Raw genomic sequence first — 20,353 nt, 5'->3', positions numbered from 1 at the left:
GCATGACCTCCCCCATCCCCTCTAACGGGTCCGAAATATACAACAGCAGGTCATCCGCGTAGAGGGAAACCCGGTGCTCCTCCCCTCCGCGCATCAGTCCCCTCCAATCCCCCGAAGTCCTGAGCGCAATGGCCAACGGCTCAATTGCCAGGGCAAACAGCAACGGGGACAGGGGACACCCCTGTCTCGTCCCCCGGTGCAGCCTGAAATGTTCCGACCTTAGCCGGTTTGTGGACACTCGTTTCAGGGGCCTGATACAGCAGCTTGACCCACCCTATAAATCTCTCCCCAAATCCAAACCTGCCTAGCGCCTCCCAGATAATCCCACTCCACCCTGTCAAAGGCCTTCTCCGCGTCCATCGCAGCCACCACCTCCACCTCCCCCCCCCCCCCCCCTCCGAGGGCATCAGGATAATATTCAGGAGCCTCCTCACATTCGCGTTCAGCTGCCTGCCCTTAACAAAACCCGTCTGGTCCTCCCCAATCACTCCCGGGACACAGTCCTCCATTCTGGTGGCCAGAATTTTTGCCAACAGCTTGGCATCCACGTTCAGGAGCGATATCGGCCTGTAGGACCCACACTGAAGCGGATCCTTCTCCTTCTTCAGGATAAGCGAGGTCAATGCGTGCGACATTGTCGTAGGGAGGGTCCCTTTCTCCTTTGCCTCATTGAAGGTTCTCATCAGGAGCGGGCTCAACAGCTCCGAGAACTTCTTATAAAATTCTACGGGGAAGCCGTCCGGGCCCTTGCCCGTCTGCATGCCTGTCAGCCCCCTACCTCCTCCAACCCAATCGGGGCCCCCAGTCCCTGCACCCGCTCTGCTTCCACCCTTGGGAACCTCAACCGGTCCATGAACCGCCTCATCCATTCCCCCTCCCCGGGGGTTCCGACTCATATAACCTTCCATAGAACTCCCTGAAGACTTCATTGACCCTCTCTGGCTCAGCACCATGTTGCCTTCCCTATCGCGCACTCCCCCAATCTCTCTGGCCGCCTCCCTCCTGCGCAGCTGGTGCGCCAGCATCCTACTCGCCTTCTCCCCATACTCATAAACTGCCCCCTTCGCTTTCCTCAGCTGCGCCTCTGCCTTCCCCGTGGACAGCAAGTCAAACTCCGCCTGTAATTTCCGGCACCCGTTCAACAGCCCCCCCCCCCCCCCCCCCCCGGGGCTTCCGCGTACCTCCTATCTACCCTGCATATCTCTCCCACCAGTCTCTCCCTCTCCGCCCTCTCCTTCCTCTCTCTATGGGACCTAATGGAGATTAACTCTCCCCTAATGACCGCCTTCAGAGCCTCCCAAACCCACTGCCACCATCACCTCTCCAGTGTCCTTCGCTCCCACATAATTCTCAATACTCCTCCTTATCCGCCCGCACACCTCTTCGTCCGCCAGCAGCCCCACATCCAGTCGCCAGAGAGGACGCTGACCCGCCCAGTCGCAGGTCCACCCAGTGCGGGGCATGGTCCGAGAGCGCAATGGCCGAGTATTCTACCCCCTCCACCCTCGGGATTAACGCCCTACTCAACACAAAGAAGTCTATTCGCGAATCGACTTTATGAACATGGGAGAAAAAGGAAAACTCCTTCGTCCTTGGCCGCGTAAACTTCCAGGGGTCCACTCCCCCCATCTGGCCCATGAACTCCCACAAGGCCCTGGCCACCGCCGGCCTCTTTCCCGTTCTGGACTTGGAACGATCCAAGCTCGGATCCAAGACCGTATTAAAGTCCCCTCCCATAATCAGGTGACTTATCTCCAGGTCCGGGATCCTACCCAACACGCGCCTCATAAAGTCCGCATCGTCCCAGTTCGGGGCATATACATTCACTAACACCACCCAGGCCCCCTGCAGCTTGCCACTCACCATTATATACCTGCCCCCCTTGTCCGCCACGATGCTCCCCGCCTCAAACGCCACTCGTTTACTGACGAAAATAGCCACTCCTCTGGTCTTTTGAGTCCAACCCAGAGTGAAACAACTGTCCCACCCATCCTTTCCTCAGCCTCGTCTGGTCCACGAGCTTTGGTTTACTGTACATTTCAGACGCAATCTCGTCGGTGAGGAACATAATGGGCTGCTAAGGAAATTTGGGGCATTTTCAGGGCATAAGTTAATTTGGGGAAGAGTGAATATTTTGTGGTGTTCTCTAGGAGCAGGGGCGGGAGTGGTTGCCATTCCGGGTAGCGACAACTCATTTTAGGTATTTAGGGATGCAGGTGGCATGCGACTGGGCGCAACTTTGCAAACTTAATTTCACGAGCCTGGTGAGGAGGGTGAAGCAGGACTTGTTGCGATGGAATAGTTTCCCCTTGTCACTGGCAGGCCGGGTTAACGCAGTAAAAACAATAGTCTGCCGAAGTTCTTGTTTCTGTTCCAGTGTCTGCTGGTCTTTTTGCCAAAGTCATTCTTTCGAGGGGTGGACAGGCTGGTCTCGTCGTTTGCGTTGGCAGGGAAGGTAGCTAGGATAAGGAAGACGGTGCATCAAAGGGGGCGGCAGTCAGGGGTTTGGCCCTTCTGAACCTGTTACACAATTACTGGGTGGCGAATGTGGAGATGGTGCGGGGCTGGAGTAGAGACGGGAGGCTTTGTGGGTTCTGATGGAGGCGGGTTCTTGTAAGGGATCGGGATTTTGGGCACAGGCAACAGCACCACTAACATTCGCCCCAGGGAAGCACTTGGATGGCCCTGTAGTGGTAGCCAACTAAAGATTTGGTGGCAATTCCGACAGCCCTTCAAGGTGAGGGCAGGCTCTATGGTGATGCCAATAAGAGGGAATCATGGGCTTGAGCTAGGACGATGGATGCAAGGTTCCAGGGATGGGAGGAGAAAAGGGTGAAAGAAATGAAGGATCTGTTTTTGGAGGGGCGGTTCACAAGCTTGGAGTTGGGGGTGAAGTATGGGCTCCAGCATGAGGTGGGGTTTAGGTATGTGTAGGTGAGGAATTTTGCAAGAACGGTTTTCCCGAGCTTTCCAGTGGCACCGTCCTCCTTGTTGCTGGAGGTGCTGTCGATTGGGGGGTGGGGGGTGTTGCGGAGTGGGTCGTTTCAGTGATCTATGGTGGGATTATGGAGGACAAGGGGTCCATGGAAAGGATTAATACAAAGTGGGAGGAAAAGTTGGGGATGGTGTTGGGAGGAAGGATTATAGTGCGAAGTGCTGCGAAGAGCCAATGCCTCAACCTTGTGCTCGAGCTGATTCAATTAAACGTGGTGCACAGGGCACATTTAACGAAGGTGAGGATGAGCCAGCTGTTTGAGGAGATGGAGGATAGCAGCAAGCAGTGTGGGAGGGGCCTAGCCAACCATGTAAATATGTTCTGGTCCTGCCTGAAGTTGGAGAAATATTGGGGGGCGTTTTTCAGCATCATGTCTGAGGTCCTGCATGTGAATTTAGAGCCGGGTCCCCTGGAGGCCATATTCGGGTTGTCAGACCTGCTGGAGCAGCAGACCGGTGCGGGGGCAGATGTTTCGTTGATCGCTCGCAAGCAGGTTGTTGCGGCGGAGGTCAGTTTCTCCCCCGGTGCCTCGACATGGTTGCTGGGGGATCTAATTGAGTTCTTGTATTTAGACAAGGTGAAAAGATGAGGGGTATCCACCAGAGATGGGGTTTGTTTGTCTAATATTTTGGGGATCTGGTTCTTGTCAGGAGGTAGGGGGGCACTTCAGAGGTTGGGAGTGGGGTTAGGGTTGGGTTTGTTTGTGTTGTAAAAATGTTGAAAACTTGAATCAAAATATTTTTTAAAAAACATTAAATGTAAGTATACATTGAACCTGTAGCTCCTGCAAATCAGTGCCAACAGCGACATAGAGCCCAATTTAAAATGCTGCCTAAATTATTCCAAATTCTCAGAGGCTATTCTGGATGAGAATCTTACCGGAGAGAACACGAGGAGCAGTAACAAGAGCCCTCGGACTCGATCCCATAAAAGCCTCCTCCTCCATCCCCCCCCCCCCCCCCCGCCCCCCCCCCCCGAGTGTGTCCGGATCAGTAAACTACCCCCGTACCTTATCAATATCACCCCCCCCCCCCCGCCCATCCATATGTCTATCCAATGGCCATTTGAATGCCCTTAGCGTTGGCAAGTCCACTACTGTTGCAGGCAGGGCATGCCACGCCCTCTGAGTAAAGAACCTACCTCTGACATCTGTCTTATATCTATCTCCCCTCAATTTAAAGCTATGTCCCCTCATTCTAGACTTCGCCATCCGAGGAAGAAGGCTTTCACTGTCCACCCTATCTAATCCTCTGATCATCTTGTATGCCTCAATTAAGTCACCTCTTAACCTTCTCTAACGAAAACAGCCTCAAGTCCCTCAGTCTTTCCTCATAAGATCGTCCCTCCATACCAGGTAACATTCTGGTAAATCTCCTCTGCACCCTTTCCAATGCTTCCGCATCCTTCCTATAATGCAGCGACTAGAATTGCACGCATTGCACGCAATACTCCAGATGCGGCCGCACCAGAGTTTTGTACAGCTGCAACATGACCTCATGGCTCCGGAACTCAATCCCTCTACCAATAAAAGCTAACACACAGTACACCTTCTTAACAACCCTCTCAACCTGGGTGGCAATTTTCAGTGATCTATGTACATGGACACCAAGGTCTCTCTGCTCATCCACACTGCCAAGAATCTTACCATTAGCCCACTACTCAGTCGTCCTGTTATTCCTTCCAAAATGAATCACCTCACACTTTTCTGCATTAAACTCCATTTGCCACCGCTCAGCCCAGCGCTGCAGCTTATCTATGTCCCTCTGTAACTTGTAACATCCTTCCGCACTGTCCACAACTCCACAGACTTTAGTGTCATCTGCAAATTTACTCACCCATCCTTCTACGCCCTCCTCCAGGTCATTTATAAAAATGACAAACAGCAGTGGCCCCAAAACATATCCTTGTGGTACACCACTAGTAACTGGACTCCAGTCTGAACATTTCCATCAACCACCACCCCTTCTTACAGCTAGCCAATTTCTGATCCAAACTGCTAAATCACCCTGAATCCCATGCCTCCGTATTTTCTGCAGTAGCCATCCGTGGGGAACCTTATCAAACGCTTTACTGAAATCCATATACACCACATCAACTGCTTTACCCTCATCCACCTGTTTGGTCACCTTCTCAAAGAACTCAATAAGGTTTGTGAGGCATGACCTACCCTTCACAAAACCGTGTTGACTATAATCAAATTATTCCTTTCCAGATGATTATACATCCTATTTCTTATAAACCTTTCCAAGATTTTGCCCACAACAGAAGGCTCACTGGTCTATAGTTACCAGGGATGTCTCTACTCCCCTTCTTGAACAAGGGGACAACATTTGCTATCCTCCAGTCTTCTGGCACTATTCCTGTAGACAAAGATGACTTGAAGATCAAAGCCAAAGGTTCAGCAATCTCCTCCCTAGCTTCCCAGAGAATCCTAGGATAAATCCCATCCGGCCCAGGGGACTTATCTATTTTTCACACTTTCCAGAATTGCTAACACCTCCTCCTTATGAACCTCAAGCCCTTCTAGTCTAGTAGCCTGAATCTCAGTATTCTCAACAACATTGTCTTTTTCCTGTGTGAATACTGATGAAAAATATTCATTTAACACCTCTCCTATCTCCTCGGACTCCAACCACAACTTCCCACTACTGTCCTTGACTGGCCCTACTCTTACCCTAGTCATTCTTTTATTCCTGACATATCTATAGAAAGCTTTAGGGTTATCCTTGATCCTATCTGCCAAAGACTTCTCTTGTCCCCTCGTGGCTCTTCTTAGCTCTCTCTTTAGGTCCTTCCTAGCTAAATTGTAACTCTCGACCGCCCTAACTGAACCTTCACATCTCATCTTTACATAAGCCTCCTTCTTCCTCTTGACAAGTGTTTCAACTGCTTTAGTAAACCACGGTTCCCTTGCTCAACCACTTCCTCCCTGCCTGACAGGTACATACTTATCAAGGATACGCAGTAGCTGTTCCTTGAACAAGCTCCACATTTCCATTGTGCCCATCCCCTGCAGTTTTCCTCTCCATCCGATGCATCCTAAGTCATGCCTCATCGCATCATAATTGCCTTTCCCCCAGATATCACTCTTGCCCTGCGGTATTTGCCTATCCCTTTCCATCACTAAACGTAATCGAATTGTGGTCACTATCACCAAGTGCTCACCTACCTGCAAATCTAACACCTGTCCTGGTTCATTACCCAGTACCAAATCCAATATGGCCTCGCCTCTCGCTGGCCTATCTACATACTGTGTCAGGAAACCTCCTGCACATATTGGACAAAAACGGACCCATCTCAAGTACTCGAACTATAGCGTTTCCAGTCAATATTTGTAAAGTTAAAGTCCCCCGTAACAACTACCCTGTTGCTTTCGCTCCTATCCAGAAACATCTTTGCAATCCTTTCCTCTACATCTCTGGAACTTTTCGGAGGCCGATAGAAAACCCCTACAGGGTGACCTCTCCTTTCCTTTTTCTAACCTCAGCCCATAATACCTCAGGAGACGAGTCCTCATCAAACGTCCTTTCTGCCACCGTAATACTGTCCTTGACTAAAAATGCCACCCCTCCCCCTCTTTTACCACCTTCCCATAGCTTACTGAAATATCTAAACCCCGGCACCTGCAACAACCATTCCTGTCCCTGTTCTATCCATGTCTCCGAAATGGCCACAACATCGAAGTCCCAGGTACCAACCCATGCCACAAGTTCACCCACCTTATTCCAGATGCTCCTGGCATTGAAGACACTTTAAACCACCTTCCTGCCTGCCGGTACACTCCTGCAACTTTGAAACCTTACTCATGACCTCACTACTCTCAACCTCCTGTATACTGGAGCTACAATTCAGGTTCCCAAGCCCCTGCTGAACTACTTTTCAAGTGGGCAAATGCCCAGAACCTTTTAAACTGGTCCATTTAACCCCTTGCATTCCATGTAACTAACCGGACAGGGGCCTCTGCCGCTTTTCACCCCCAGGATCAGCCATATCCTCCATGTGAGACAATCCAGCACGCACCCAATTTGCGCCTGCTCCAGGCCCACCCAAGATGGCCACCATTACCCCCATAAAGCCAGTTCAAAAACAAAGGAATCGGCAGTCAGCAAACTAATGCCCCCCCCCCCCCCCAGACACCAGACAAACCAGGTTCGATCACGGCCCTGGGTCACTGTCCGTGTGGAGTTTGCACATTCTCCGTGTCTGCGTGGGTTTCACTCCCACAACCCAAAAATGTGCAGGGTAGGTGGATTGGCCACGCTAAATTGCCCCTTGATTGGAAAAAATGAATTGGGTACTCTAAATTTATGAAAAAAAGACTGGCCAAGCAAGACCATCGTCCTCAGAACAATTCAATCCTCCCCAAATCTGTTGTTTCTTAAGTCATTTGCGTCCTCCGGCGCATCAAAATAGTAGCCTCGGTCTCTGAAAGTAACCCGGAAACGAGCCGAATCTATCATGCCAAATCACACGTTGCTCTTGCAGCATGGCCTTAATAAACGCCACACACCTTCATGCCAACTCTGCCCCGGCATCCTGATAGGATGGCCATCTACACTCTCGATTGCCCTTCTTCCATCTCAGGACCCGCTCCTTATCCAAGTACCTATGGAACCGGACTATGATTGTTCATGGTGGCTCCACCTCTGGGCTGTCTCAGCGACCGATGGGCCCGGTCCAACTCAGGAGGGATCGAGAAGACCCCATCCTCCACCAAGTTTACAAACATCTTAGAAACTTAATTAGTGGCGCTTGTGTCTTCCAGGCCGTCCAGCAGCTCAACAGTTCTTTAATTCTGCTGCCTGAAGTGATTCTCCAGGTCATCAAACCTGGCCTTTAATACCTTCCCTGCCCGCAATGCCATTTCTGCCTCCAAAGAGACCACCCAGTTGCTGTGATCAGTGAGCACCTCTTCCACCTTCTTAATCGTCACCCCCTGTATCTCTACCCACTGATCTAACCTGTCCATGGCTGCCCGAATTGGGGTCAATGCCCCCTCCAGATCCGCGACTGGCTGCTGCTGCTTCTTAAATTTGGTCAAGAAGCTAACGTATTCTCCAGAGACTTCTGAATCAGACAAAGATCCCTTGCACAACCTGTGCCTTGTGTTGTAACCACCAGACATTACTCACCAGAGGGGATCTATTTCTATTGAACTCACCAATTTATTCCCAAATATCACTAAATAAATCAGGGGGAAAGGGCCAAAAAAAACAAATCCCCAGGTCGGGGCACCTCATGAGAGACTGTTCACCCATAGCTGCCACCAGAAGTCTGCCAAAGCACAGGTTTTTAAAATCGGAGACCGGAAAAGTAAGGCATCCTGATGAAAAAGATTCTGCATATCAAGAATTTAGATTTTGAAATGCCCATGTTTGCTATTGCAAATAAACAGAATCTTGTACAATGTGGGGGTGGGAACATAAGCAAAGTTTAAAAAAGGATTTTTGTACTGACCACGTGCAATAATTTTGGCATTAAAGTTTACTGTAAAGTTCGAAGCAGCAAGTCAATCAACAGCCGAGAAAAAGAGGCGCAACACTTGTGCTACTAGCCCCTCTTTACTGCAAAAGGTTTATTTAGCGTTTTCTTTTTCCTTTAATTCAGCACATCCTCGTCGTTTTCTTGTTATCCTCTTGTCATTTCCTAAGTGCCCGTGATTGTGAAATGCCGATGTCCAAGTTCAGAAATGTGAAAGTTATGAAACCCGCAACACAAAATACTAACTATGTACAATCTTTATTTAAAAGGAGTACATAAGAGAAATGTAATTTACACCATTACATTTAATACCAAAAGTAAAAAAAAATTTGGACTCATTGCTAAAGAAACCAATATCATCGAAGAAATAATTAAGCAACGCAACTCTGCATGTGACAAGTTAAATGAACAAAGCTCAGTAAATGCAAGTACTGCAGTTTTAACAAATTTAAGATTCGCATTTCTTTCTAATTCATTCCTTTACATCAACTTCCACTCATTCAAGTAAAAGTCCACATTAACATGCTTAGTCTGTACTCTCACCAGATGGTGAACGTGTGCGTGATCTTACATGATCCCCAGATGCCATTGAGGAATGGCCTCTCTGCTCCTTGGAGGGAACAGGCGATCTACTCTCAGATCGGGATTTGCTGCGGCTCCTACTCCTGGAGCGACTATAGGACTTACGCCCCCTGGAGCGAGATCTAGAAGAGCTTCGACTGCGAGAACGAGACCTGCTACGAGACCTGAAGGGGTGAAAAAAAAGTCACAATATAAACACTGCTTTTATTACCACTAACTCTTGAAATATGCTTGTTCCAAGTTTTGTTTCAGTTTAAATCCACCCAGTTTACACGGGGCCAAAAGTCCATGAATTGGTAGGACATACAAGTATAAAGTTTAACAAAAAAAAGAACAGCCAGGGAGATACACTGCAGAATAAAATCCCAAACCATCAGCAGAGAACGGTGAACTCAGATTCTGCTTGGGAGTTAACTATAAATCGAGATGATTTACTAAATATATTTATTTAAGCATTCGTGTCCAATGATGCTTTTATCTGCACTGTGATATTTACTATTAAAAGCTGCTCTGCTTTATAAATGTTCTTGTCAAATGACGAATTAAGCCCATGATGCATGGTAGCAATGTATTTCAAATTTATTTAGGATGATCAATGTTACCAAAAACCAGCACTACAATCTGGGGCAATTACCTGCGCTGCTTACGTTCTTCAACCACCCTGATCTTTCTTCCATTCAGCTCTGTGCCAGAGAGCTTCTCAAGAGCATTCTTCACGTCACTGTAGGAGGCAAATTCAACAATTCTAGGAAGAAAAGCAGAGTAAATTTATTCACTTTGTAATGTCCAAGACTGGGCTTCCATCCCCGGCATGAGAAAAATCGTTCAGAATGCCTTGAGCAAAAACAAACAGATGAAGGAATACACTCAGAAGAGAACTGTTAAAAAGATTGATAAATTTTACTCGTCAATTATCATTTACTTTAAAAACATTAACTTTCCACCTTTGTTTTTTTAAATATAAACTTAAAGAGTACCCAAATCATTTTTTCCAATTAAGGAGCAATTTAGCGTGACCAATCCACCTAGCCTGCACATCTTTTTTTGGGTTATGGGGGCGAAACCCACGCAAACACGGGGAGAATGTGCAAACTCCACACGGACAGTGACCCAGAACCGGGATCGAACCTGGGACCTCGGCGCCGTGAGGCTGCAGGGCTAACCCACTGCGCCAATATGCTGCCCACCTTTGTAATGTTATCGGTTCACTTTTAGCGAAACGTGACTTTTTTTTCTTCCAACATTACAAAGTTGAATGTGATCTTAGTAATTGATCTACATTCACAACCAAACCTTCATCATAAATTAAAATGAATGCACAGCTCCATTAGCAGGTTTTGTAATTCTTTATATTCCCAGCGAGAAAGACTTCAGGCAGTAATTACTCAAAATCTCTTGGAACTAACTTACCCTTCATTCATTTTGTGCCTGTGCGCATCCGCAAAGGTAACTTCTCCAGCCTGTCTCATGAAATCTTTCAGATCCTATACAAGATCAGATCAGTTAGGTAAATCAAAGCATATTAACATCTTTCTCTATCAATTTCCAATGAACATCACTGGAAAAGCAAGCAAAAAAAAAACATAAATCTAATTTCAAAATTTATATTACCTTCCTGTACAATTCCCTAGGCTATTCAACCAGCCAAATGTAACAAGTGTTCGCAGAGGCACCACCACGACGGAAGACCAGATGGTTCTCTTCACCACCCGCTTGACTGACACTACCCATTCGATGGGAGACTTCCCGGACATCACCCTCCCTTAAAGGCAGACTCGGGCATTGCCATAGGAACAGGGATTGCTACTCTTGCGCCGTGACCAAGGACTCCTCGCCTCACTCCAATCGAGCTTCCAAACAACCCTACCAGCGACTTTCGCCCAATCAAGGACCTCGCATTTTACAGCAGGCTCTCAGAACTCTCGACTTTAGGACACCTTGTTATCATTTTCAGGGATGCAGCAAGGTAAATGGCACTAAACCCAGTGCCCACCAGTGTTGGTCAGACCACCACAACACAGATTTAGATCATCAATTGACAAAGGTAGGAGCAGATTGGCATTTCAACTAGGCCCAAGAGACCATGGCACAGCGAATAGGAAAACCAACGGCACTCCACGTCACAAGGCCAACGACACGAGAGGCTGGTAAATAAAGGTTTTAACACTTGGTTAAATTTCAAAAACACAAAAACTGAATGAACAGACATTTTAGTTTCATGGTTAGTAGGCAATCAAGGTTAATTTTTTGTATTTTAACGTTTAACTTCTCAAGTTAAAGGAGCAGTACTTAATTTTGCAAGACAAAGCCATTGTTTCAGAGGATGGGCCTGATTTATGTGGGGATTATCCGATTTACATTTTCCCCATTGAGATCAACTATAATTTTTTTTAAAAGACTAAACTAATTATATTGGATGAAAAGAACTGAAAGTCTCATCGTGTTCCCTCCTTCATAATGGTGAACTTAAGGCATTCCCTTATCCCCTCTTGTCAAAGGTGCTGACCACTATTGGGAGTACAGTTCTACAGGTGCTGCTAGTTCCCCATTTTTGTGAAAGTCCGGACAAATGCTGGTAAGCATATTCGATCATGGGGACTAAATTGAGGATTAGGGATGGGGGGGGGGGGCTGGTGGCAGCCAAGCCCCATCAAATTCCCACACATCACACGTCTTTTACAACAGTGGCTACTGGGCCAGGAATCCTTTACTCTTCAGCCTGAGCAGAGGCAAAATGTAGCATTATTCCCACCCCCCCAAACCATGTACAGTCTGTAATCTAACACAGACCAAGGTACATCCATCTGTGCTGCTCAAGACCACACATCAGCCATCCATAATGAGCCACTAGGGTGCTCATAGGTCATTGTTAAATGTTGTTTCTTTAAATGGGGAAAGAATTCAGCTTGATGCATGGGAGTGACAACTCCCTAAAATAGCACAGGACTATAAACAAGTCGAAAGTCAAAATTCATTGCTTTCTAAAAGTCTGAGCAGGGTTACAGCTTCCACTTTACCTTAGACCCAGGTATTGACATTAAGTATAGCACCTTTGACAGCAGTTTTTTAATTTACAGAAAGACTTGAGAGAAATGGCAACTATTATCAGTTAACCATAGATAACTGGTAACACTTAATTAAGAGCCATTTTCACAATTAAAAAACACGCATTTCATTAAATATACAACAAATGAACATTTTAGAATTTTCACATGTATATTTGGAGCAAATTTGGTGATTCTTTTAAATAAAAACTCCCAGGTTTGTTTGTCGGCAACTCAAATTATTGAGTCACAATTAGTCACATCACATGTTTCCACTGCTGACCAGTTACATTCCTTTTGGAAGGAACTGTTCTGAGACATTTAATGCCAACTTGTTGAGAACCATTTATTTTTGTTCTCCTACATCATGTTACTGTCGAACTGGACCATACAATTTGTTTAACTGGTACTTTATATTCCATTCAGATTCACTGTTTGAATCTAACTTTTGTGGCGAGCTTGTCAGAAATGCAGATACAGTGCTACACCGATGCCCTATGCTGCAAAATGACTCTTAAGTTAACCTTGAAAGCTCTACTTGCAATTAAACCCATATCAGTTTTATTCCATCTCATTTTATTTGTTTTAATGAATTACATAAATATATTCTTACATATGACTAGATATTACATGCAACATACCTGCCAGCTAACTCTGGAAGACAAGTTCTCAACAATCACTCTGTTTTCTGTACGAACTGGAGGACCATTCCTGAAATGGATAGTGATTGTGCATTACTGAAGCTGAGTCAACACTTTATTCTGGAGATACCACAGCAAGTATTAAACATAACGCACGTTTCTCCATGTATCTGTAGTTCCCAATACTTTAAAAATACTAGAAGTAAACATATCCCCTTCTTATACAACTCAAATACTGTTTTTTAAACCAAATATAGCTCAAAAATATAATTCTTACTTTCAGTTGGTGAATCATGCTTATTCCCAGTGAGGGTGAAGTATATTCATGAGAAAAATTGATTTTTTTTCTACCCCTCCACACAAGACCTGAGAACTTTGGTTTCAATGGGGCATTCAATGTTGTCAAGAGACATGAAAAGCCTGGAGACTGCAGGTTATTGGGCTTTTCAATGTAAAAACAACTATTACTGTCTTCACCAAACAAAAGAATGCTCAATTTCTTGGGCCGGTTTAACTCAGTGGGCTAGACAGCTGGTTTGTAATGCAGAACAAAGCCAACAGCGCGGGTTCAATTCCCGTACTGGCTTATCCGAACAGACGCCGAAATGTGGCGACTAGGGGCTTTTCACAGTAACTTCATATTTGTGACAATAAAAGATTATTATTAAAGTCATTTCAGCATGGACCAAATGTCTTGGTCCTCCGGTTCCAGTAAAGTCAACAGTATCAATTGCTGCAGCCTAGATCATAGTATTTACAGTGCAAAAGGAGGCTATTTGGTCCATCAGGTCAGCACCGGTTCTTGGAAAGAGCATCCCAATTAAGCCTATACCTCCACCCTATCCCCGTAACCCAGTAACCCCACCTAACCCAAGGGCAATTTAGCATGGCCAATCCACCTAACCCTGCACATCTTTGGACTGTGGGAGGAAACCGGAGCACCCGGAAGAAACCCACACAAACATGGGGACAAAGTGCAGACTCCGCACAGACAGTGACCCAAGCCGGGAATCGAACCTGGGACCCTGGAGCTGTAAAGCAACTGTGCTAACCACTATGCTAGGTAATTGAGGAATATGTATGTTTCAACTGTACGGGGTGAGGTGTCGAAGCCAGTTGTCTGGGAGGCTCTAAAGGCGGTGGTGAGGTGATTTATTTTACGGCCAGGGTGGACAAAGAGGAGAGATTGGAGCGGCAGAGGGTAACAGATGAGAGGTTGGAGGTAGACAGGAGTTATGCAGAAGCTGGGGACCCAGCGAAGCTGGAAAAGAGGAAGGAACTACAGGCGTGCTTTGGCCGACTATCAACCAGGAAGGTGGTGCGCCAACAGAGACGAGCAAGGGGTGCAGTGGGCAGCGCGGTAGCATTGTGGATAGCACAACTGCTTCACAGCGCCAGGATCCCAGGTTCGATTCCGGCTTGGGTCACTGTCTGTGCGGAGTCTGCACATCCTCCCCGTGTGCGCGCGTGGGTTTTCTCCGGGTGCTCCGGTTTCATCCCACAGTCCAACGATGTGCAGGTTAGGTGGATTGGCCATGATAAATTGCCCTTAGTGTCCAAAATTGCCCTTAGTGTTGGGTGGGGTTACTGGGTTATGGGGATAGGGTGGAGGTGTTGACCTTGGGTAGGGTGCTCTTTCCAAGAGCCGGTGCAGACTCGATGGGCCAAATGGCCTCCTTCTGCACTGTAAATTCTATGATAATCTATGATCTGTTTACGAACATGGAGATAAGGCGGGTTAGCAGGTCAGCTCCAGAGGGTGGCAGCGGTAAGGGAAATTGTTCAGGTGAGGGATAGGGCAGGGAAGTTAGTGGTGGCTCCGGATCTGATTAACAAGGTTTTTGAGGAATTTTATGAGGGGTTGAACAGGTCAGAGCCACCTGGGGGAGACCGTGAGATGCAGGAATTTCTAGATGGGTTGGAGTACCCGAAGTTAGGGGAGGGGGACAGGGCTACATTAGAAGGAGTGATAGTGGAGCAGGAGAGAAAGGATGCGATTGGGAGGATGCAGTCGGGGAAGGTGGCAAGGTTTCCGGTGGAATATTATTAAAAATTCAAGGATAAGCTGGCACCCCTGATGGTGGGGATATTTGAAGACGTGATCAGGAAGGGGGTGTTGCCACAAACTTTGGGGCATGCATCGATTTCCCTGTTGCTAAAAAAAGATAAGGATCCGACGGAATGTGGGTCATATAGGCCCATATCACTTCTGAATGTGGACGCAAAAGTATTGGCAAAGGTACTGGCGGGTAGGCTGGAGGAGTGCCTCCCGAAGATGACAGGTGAAGATCAGACGGGGTTCGTGAGAGGGAGACATCTCTTTTCAAACGTTAGACTGGTACTGAACGTCGTTATGGCACCGGCAGAGGGGAAGGGAACAGTGGTGGTTGTGGCAATGGATGCTGAGAAGGCGTTTGACCGGGTAGAATGGGGGTACTTGATGGCAGTTCTGGAGCGGTTCGGGATTGGATCAAGATTTGTGAACTGGGTAAAGCTACTATACAAGGAGCCGAGGGCGAGTGTCCGCACAAACAACGTCAGCTCGAGATACTTTTCTCTCCACCGTGGGACTAGGCAGGGATGTCCTATGTCCCCCCTGTTGTTTGCACTCGCAATTGAGCCGTTGGCCATCGCATTAAGAAGTTCAGGGGTATGGAAAGGAATAGTGCGGGGAGGGGGAATAGAGCATAGGGTGTCCTTATATGCCGATGACTTGCTGTTATACGTGTCGGAACCGAGTGTGTCGATAAGGGGAATATTGGAGCTGCTTCGAGTGTTTGGGTCTTTCTCGGGGTACAAACTAAATCTAAACAAGAATGAGTATTTTGTGGTGTCTCGGTGGGGCCAGGGGTGGGGGGGGCTGCCATTCCGTAGGACAGGGACTCACTTTAGGTACCTGGGGCTGCAGGTTGCCCGGGACTGGGAGGGGGCTCCGCAGGTACATTTCTAGTTTGGTGGGGAGAGTGAAAGATGATCTGGCACGGTGGGATGGTCTCCCTCTTGTCACTGGCGGGTCGGGTACAGGCGGCTAAAATGAATGTGTTGCCGCGATTTCGGTTTATTTTTCAATGCCTGCCGATTTTCCTGCCAAAGGCTTTTATCAGAGAGATTGAGGGAAGGATTACTTCGTTCATATGGGGAGAGAAGGTGGCCAGAGTTAGAAAGGTGCTGCTACAGTGGGGAAGGCAGGCAGGGGATTTGGGTCTTCTGGACCTGATGTATTACTACTGGGCGGCGAATGTGGAGAAGGTGCGGAGCTGGGTCAGAGGGGTTGATTCCTTGTGGGTCAGAATGGAGGAGAGTTTGTGCAGAGGGTCGGGATTGAAAGTACTAGCAACAGCGCCGCTCCCGATAGCCCCGGGGAAATACTCAGGGAGTCCGGTAATAATAGCTTCATTGAGAATTTGGAGGCAGTTTCGCCAACACTTCGGGTTGGGGGCAGGGTCAAGGGAAATGCCGATTCAGGGGGGAACCACAGATTTGAGCCAGGAAGGTGGGATGGAAATTTTCGGAAATGGGAGAAGGGGATTAAGACACTAAAACATTTGTTTCTTAGGGGTCGGTTTGCAGGGATTGAAGGAACTGGAAGCAAAGTATGGGCTGGAGCAGGGGGAAATGTTTAGATACATGCAGGTTTGAGATTTTGCCAGAAAGGAGATACAGAGCTTCCGAGCCGGCCTCCACATTGCTGGAGGTGCTGCTGACGACCGGGGGACTGGAGAAGGGGGTAGTGTCAGCGGTTTATGGAGCTATTTTGAAAGAGGAGAAAGCACCACTGGAAGGGATCAAGGCAAAGTGGGAGGAAGAATTGGGAGAAGATATGGAGGAGGAGTTCTGGTTTGAGGTGCTCCGGAGAATGAATGCCTCCAGCTCGTGCGCGAGGTTGGGGCTGATACAGCTGAAGGTGGTATACAGAGCACACCTCACAAGGTCCTGTCCAAAGCTAGAGGATTACTGGAAGGAGGCTTTTAGGGTAATTTCTAAAGTGGTGCATGTGAAACTGGACCCGGGCCCCCGGGAGGCCATATTCGGGGTGTCGGACCAGCCAGGGTTGGAAATGGGTGCGGAGGCAGATGTTGTAGCCTTCGCCTCGTTGATCGCCCGAAGGCGGATCCTGATAGAGGTTGCTCTCCAACCTCCACCCTGAGCCCTGGCATGGCAACCTGTTGGAATTCTTGACTCGAGAAGGTTAGGTTTGAACTGAGGGGAAGGATGGAGGGATTCTACAATTCATGGGCATTATTCATTATGCACTTTCAAGAACTGGATAACATCGAACATTAATTGGGACGGGTGGGTGGGAGGGCTGGAGTCTGTGTGTGTTAATGGCGACTATGGGTGATCCCTAATTCCTTTTTGTCATTTGTTTGTGTGAACATGCGGGCTAATGTTTGGGATTTGGTGGGAGGATGGGATCGTTGTTATTGATATGGGGATTGACATATTTGTTACTGATTATTGTTTATTGTTTAGAAAATGTGAAAAAGGAGAATAAAAAATATTTTTTTAGAACACACTATTCTACCGTGCTGTCCCTAGATCCAGGTATTAAAGTTGAGATCTTCCACATCCATATGGCTCAGTACCATGCTGATCTTTTAATGATTGTAAGCAACACTTTTCATTTGCCAATAAACAAATTAATATGACATTCAAAATAAACATTGGACAAGTGTTTTGCCAAATACTATTTCTGAACAGAGTAGCATAAAATGTGATTACAAGTTAGACCCATCAGGAATGAAAATGTTTTTGTGCATGATTTGACATAACTATATTAATGTCAATCAAAATATATTTGATTTTATATATTCTTTGAAAACAATATTTATATTATGTTACTATAACATTTTCAATTTAAGAAAATGATCAATGGACTCACCTTCCTCCACTGCGTTGATAGCTCTGGCTAAAGCGACCTTGATAACGTCCCCCTCCTCCTCGTCCTCCCCTATTGCGTGCTCTGGCATGCTCAACCGTCACTCTGCACAAACAAAATGCTCAGTTATGCATCTGAAAACACTGCAGAATAACTCACTAGGCTTCTAGTTTTTGACAATACAGAGGAGTGGGAATGGAACACTCACCTTTCATTGCACAACTCTTTTCCATCCAGTTCATAAACTGCATCCTCTGCATCTCTGTAATCTTCAAACTCCTGAAGACAAAACAACAGATCTGTGATTTGGCTTTCATCGTTCCAATAGTGTGGATTTAAAACCTTACCTAGCCCCAAAGCAATCCCAAATTACTGGATAATTTTCATACATGTGAGTAGTGGCAAAACTACATTTCTATTTGTATGGAGACGACAAAGAGGCTTCAGCTACCCTTGTGGAAGTATCCGTGCCTCTACTTGCTTCTCCCAGTCTGGAAGTCAAGACAAAAGTTTTGGTTTGCCGCTCCAAACATGATGCTCAGGCTAGTCAGCAAATCAAAGTTGGCTAAAAAAAATCAATCACATTCACTGTCCTAATCTGCCACTGATTTCAACAGATAGGTAAGCATAATAAATGGTTGCAGAGGAGTTTTGCACACACAAATTGCAAATTCTACATTTTTTTAAAAAGCTTACCACAAATCCAAATCCATTCTTCAGATCAATTTCCTTAATTCGTCCATATCCTCTGAAGAACCGCTCCACATTTTTTTCAGTAGCGTAAGGGCTCAGTCTGCCAATGAATACTCGGGCACTCATCTTTGCTGACCTAGAATACAACTGCCAAAAACAAATAATGAAATCAAACCTGGAATACCATCTGCCCAGATAACAGCTTATATTTATGCAGCATCTTTAACAGAGAAAGAAGCTTTCAGGCAAAGAGATGAATAAAGAAATTGACCAAAAGGTGAGTCAAAGAGGCAGGTTTTAAAGAAGATTATGCAGAGTTTGGGACATGAGCCATGCCAGATACTGATATCTGTCAATGCTGGGGTGAATAGATAAGAGGCCGCAGTTAAAGGCAATGAGGAGATCAGCAGAATTCTTGTCAATTGCAAAGATAGGGAGGCACAAGGCCGTGGAGATTTAATATCAGGTATAAGAATTGTAGATCTGAAACGTACAGAGTTGGAGGACAGAAAGCAAGGGCTGTAAAACAATTCTTTGAACTGGAACACACAGCAGAAACATCAACCACCTCCCCCATCACCTGTCCATAACCAGGCAAGATTTCCAACATTCCAAAACAGAAAAACTGTCCTGCTTAAAAAAATGTTTCCAAATGACAAACTTTTAAATATACAATTCTTTGTATTTAAATTAAGTGACAGATTCGCATTTGTCAATCAAGTATGATTATTAGCCATGAAATTGTTAAAATGGATCTAGTTTGGCACGAAATAGTAATTTCTTAAATCTTTTGTCTATACTCGTGGTCCGCATTCCCAATCCAGTCTCCCCCATACTCGGGACAGGTTTGGCATTTGCCTCAAAGACGGGGCAGAAATGATCTCGCTGGGGCTAAGGGGCGGCTGGGGTCGGTTCCCAGCCCCCCCGGTAAAAGCTGCCCGCCCGACTCCTCTGGCCCCGGGGCCTCCCCAGCTCCGAGCGGCCTGGGGAAGGCGGCCACACCGCCCAACAATAAGCAGACAACAAAGCCCCTCAGCCAGCGGCGGCGCAGCTCCCGCTCGATCCAATCCCCGGTCGCCCAACCTCAACCCCCTCCCCACTCCTTTCTCTCTGTCTCTCTCCCCCGCTCCCGGCTCACTCCAGCCCGGGGCCTCTCTCTCTTACTCTCTCTCTATTCTCTCCGCCGCCGATGTCTTTTTTCACTCCCCACCCCCCCTCGAAACGCAGCCTCACCTCAAAATGGAGGCCGCGCCTGCGCAGCAGCCCCAGCAAGATCGCGCGCGCTCTCTCTGTGCCGTCACTTCCGGGATGCGAGGCAATCGGCTGGAGCCGGCTCGTCACCATGGAGACCCCCCTCATCCTCCACTGATCCGCTCCTACCCCATCTTTCCATACTTTATCCACCCCCTCTTCCTAATCTTCCCAGCGCCGTCATCCTTCCACTCCTCATCCACCCCATCCTCCTAATCTTCCCATCACCCTCATCCATCCCACCTCTTCATCCTCTCCATCATCATCATCCCCTTCATCCTCCTCTCCTCATCCCCCTCCAACCTCTTTTCTTCTTCCTCCTCCCACCTCCACCCCTTCCTCCTACCCCACCAGGAGCTGTGCTCCGTAAGCTCATGATCCCAAATAAACCTGTAGGACTTTAAGCTGCTGTTGTAAGACTTCTTACTGTGCCAACCCAGTTCAACGCCGGCGTCTCCACATCCTTCTACCCCAGCAGCGTTATTTTCTTCCTCACCGTTTCCTCGGATCTCCAGTGTGAGTCCAACATCTGTCCTGTGGGCCCAGCTGTGCAAAGTTCTGTTTCCTTTCCTTTTATGCCAGTGACTTTGCTCTCTCTATCTCTCACACTCTCAGCCTGCCTTCGGAACTCTCCAGGCAAGATGAGCTCTGACTGAGAGATTTCACTACTGCTCCTTTATTCAGAACCTCTCCAGAAAATACAAATGCAATAAAAAATAATCTAATTGGACAATCCAGACTGTAACAATTCTATGGCAATCTTTGTGTCAATTTTATTGATGCTACT

General features: G+C 47.2%; 1 protein-coding gene across 4 annotated transcripts; it reads right to left on the bottom strand.

The window, feature by feature from the left end:
• Positions 1-8,715: 8,715 nt before the first annotated feature.
• Positions 8,716-20,110, bottom strand: LOC140396884 (serine/arginine-rich splicing factor 5-like). 4 transcript variants are annotated; one of them, XM_072485727.1, is made up of 8 exons: positions 20,063-20,110; positions 18,319-18,462; positions 17,831-17,901; positions 17,626-17,727; positions 12,744-12,813; positions 10,469-10,542; positions 9,693-9,803; positions 8,716-9,222 (listed from the first exon to the last, which is right to left on the bottom strand). In XM_072485727.1, the coding sequence occupies exons 1-8, from the start codon at positions 20,093-20,095 to the stop codon at positions 9,003-9,005; spliced, it is 825 nt and encodes a 274-aa protein (XP_072341828.1). In that variant the 5' UTR covers positions 20,096-20,110; the 3' UTR covers positions 8,716-9,002. The 4 variants fall into 4 exon arrangements, 3 of the variants coding, with proteins under 3 accessions (XP_072341828.1, XP_072341818.1, XP_072341841.1); XM_072485717.1 differs by lacking the exon at positions 20,063-20,110 and adding an exon at positions 19,549-19,674; XM_072485740.1 differs by lacking the exon at positions 20,063-20,110 and adding an exon at positions 19,480-19,498.
• Positions 20,111-20,353: the final 243 nt, after the last annotated feature.

This window comes from Scyliorhinus torazame, chromosome 2 (assembly GCF_047496885.1).
Source record: "Scyliorhinus torazame isolate Kashiwa2021f chromosome 2, sScyTor2.1, whole genome shotgun sequence".
NCBI lineage: Eukaryota > Metazoa > Chordata > Chondrichthyes > Carcharhiniformes > Scyliorhinidae > Scyliorhinus > Scyliorhinus torazame.
Note: the sequence above shows the minus strand (reverse complement) of the source record. Positions and strands in the feature narration are given on the sequence as shown.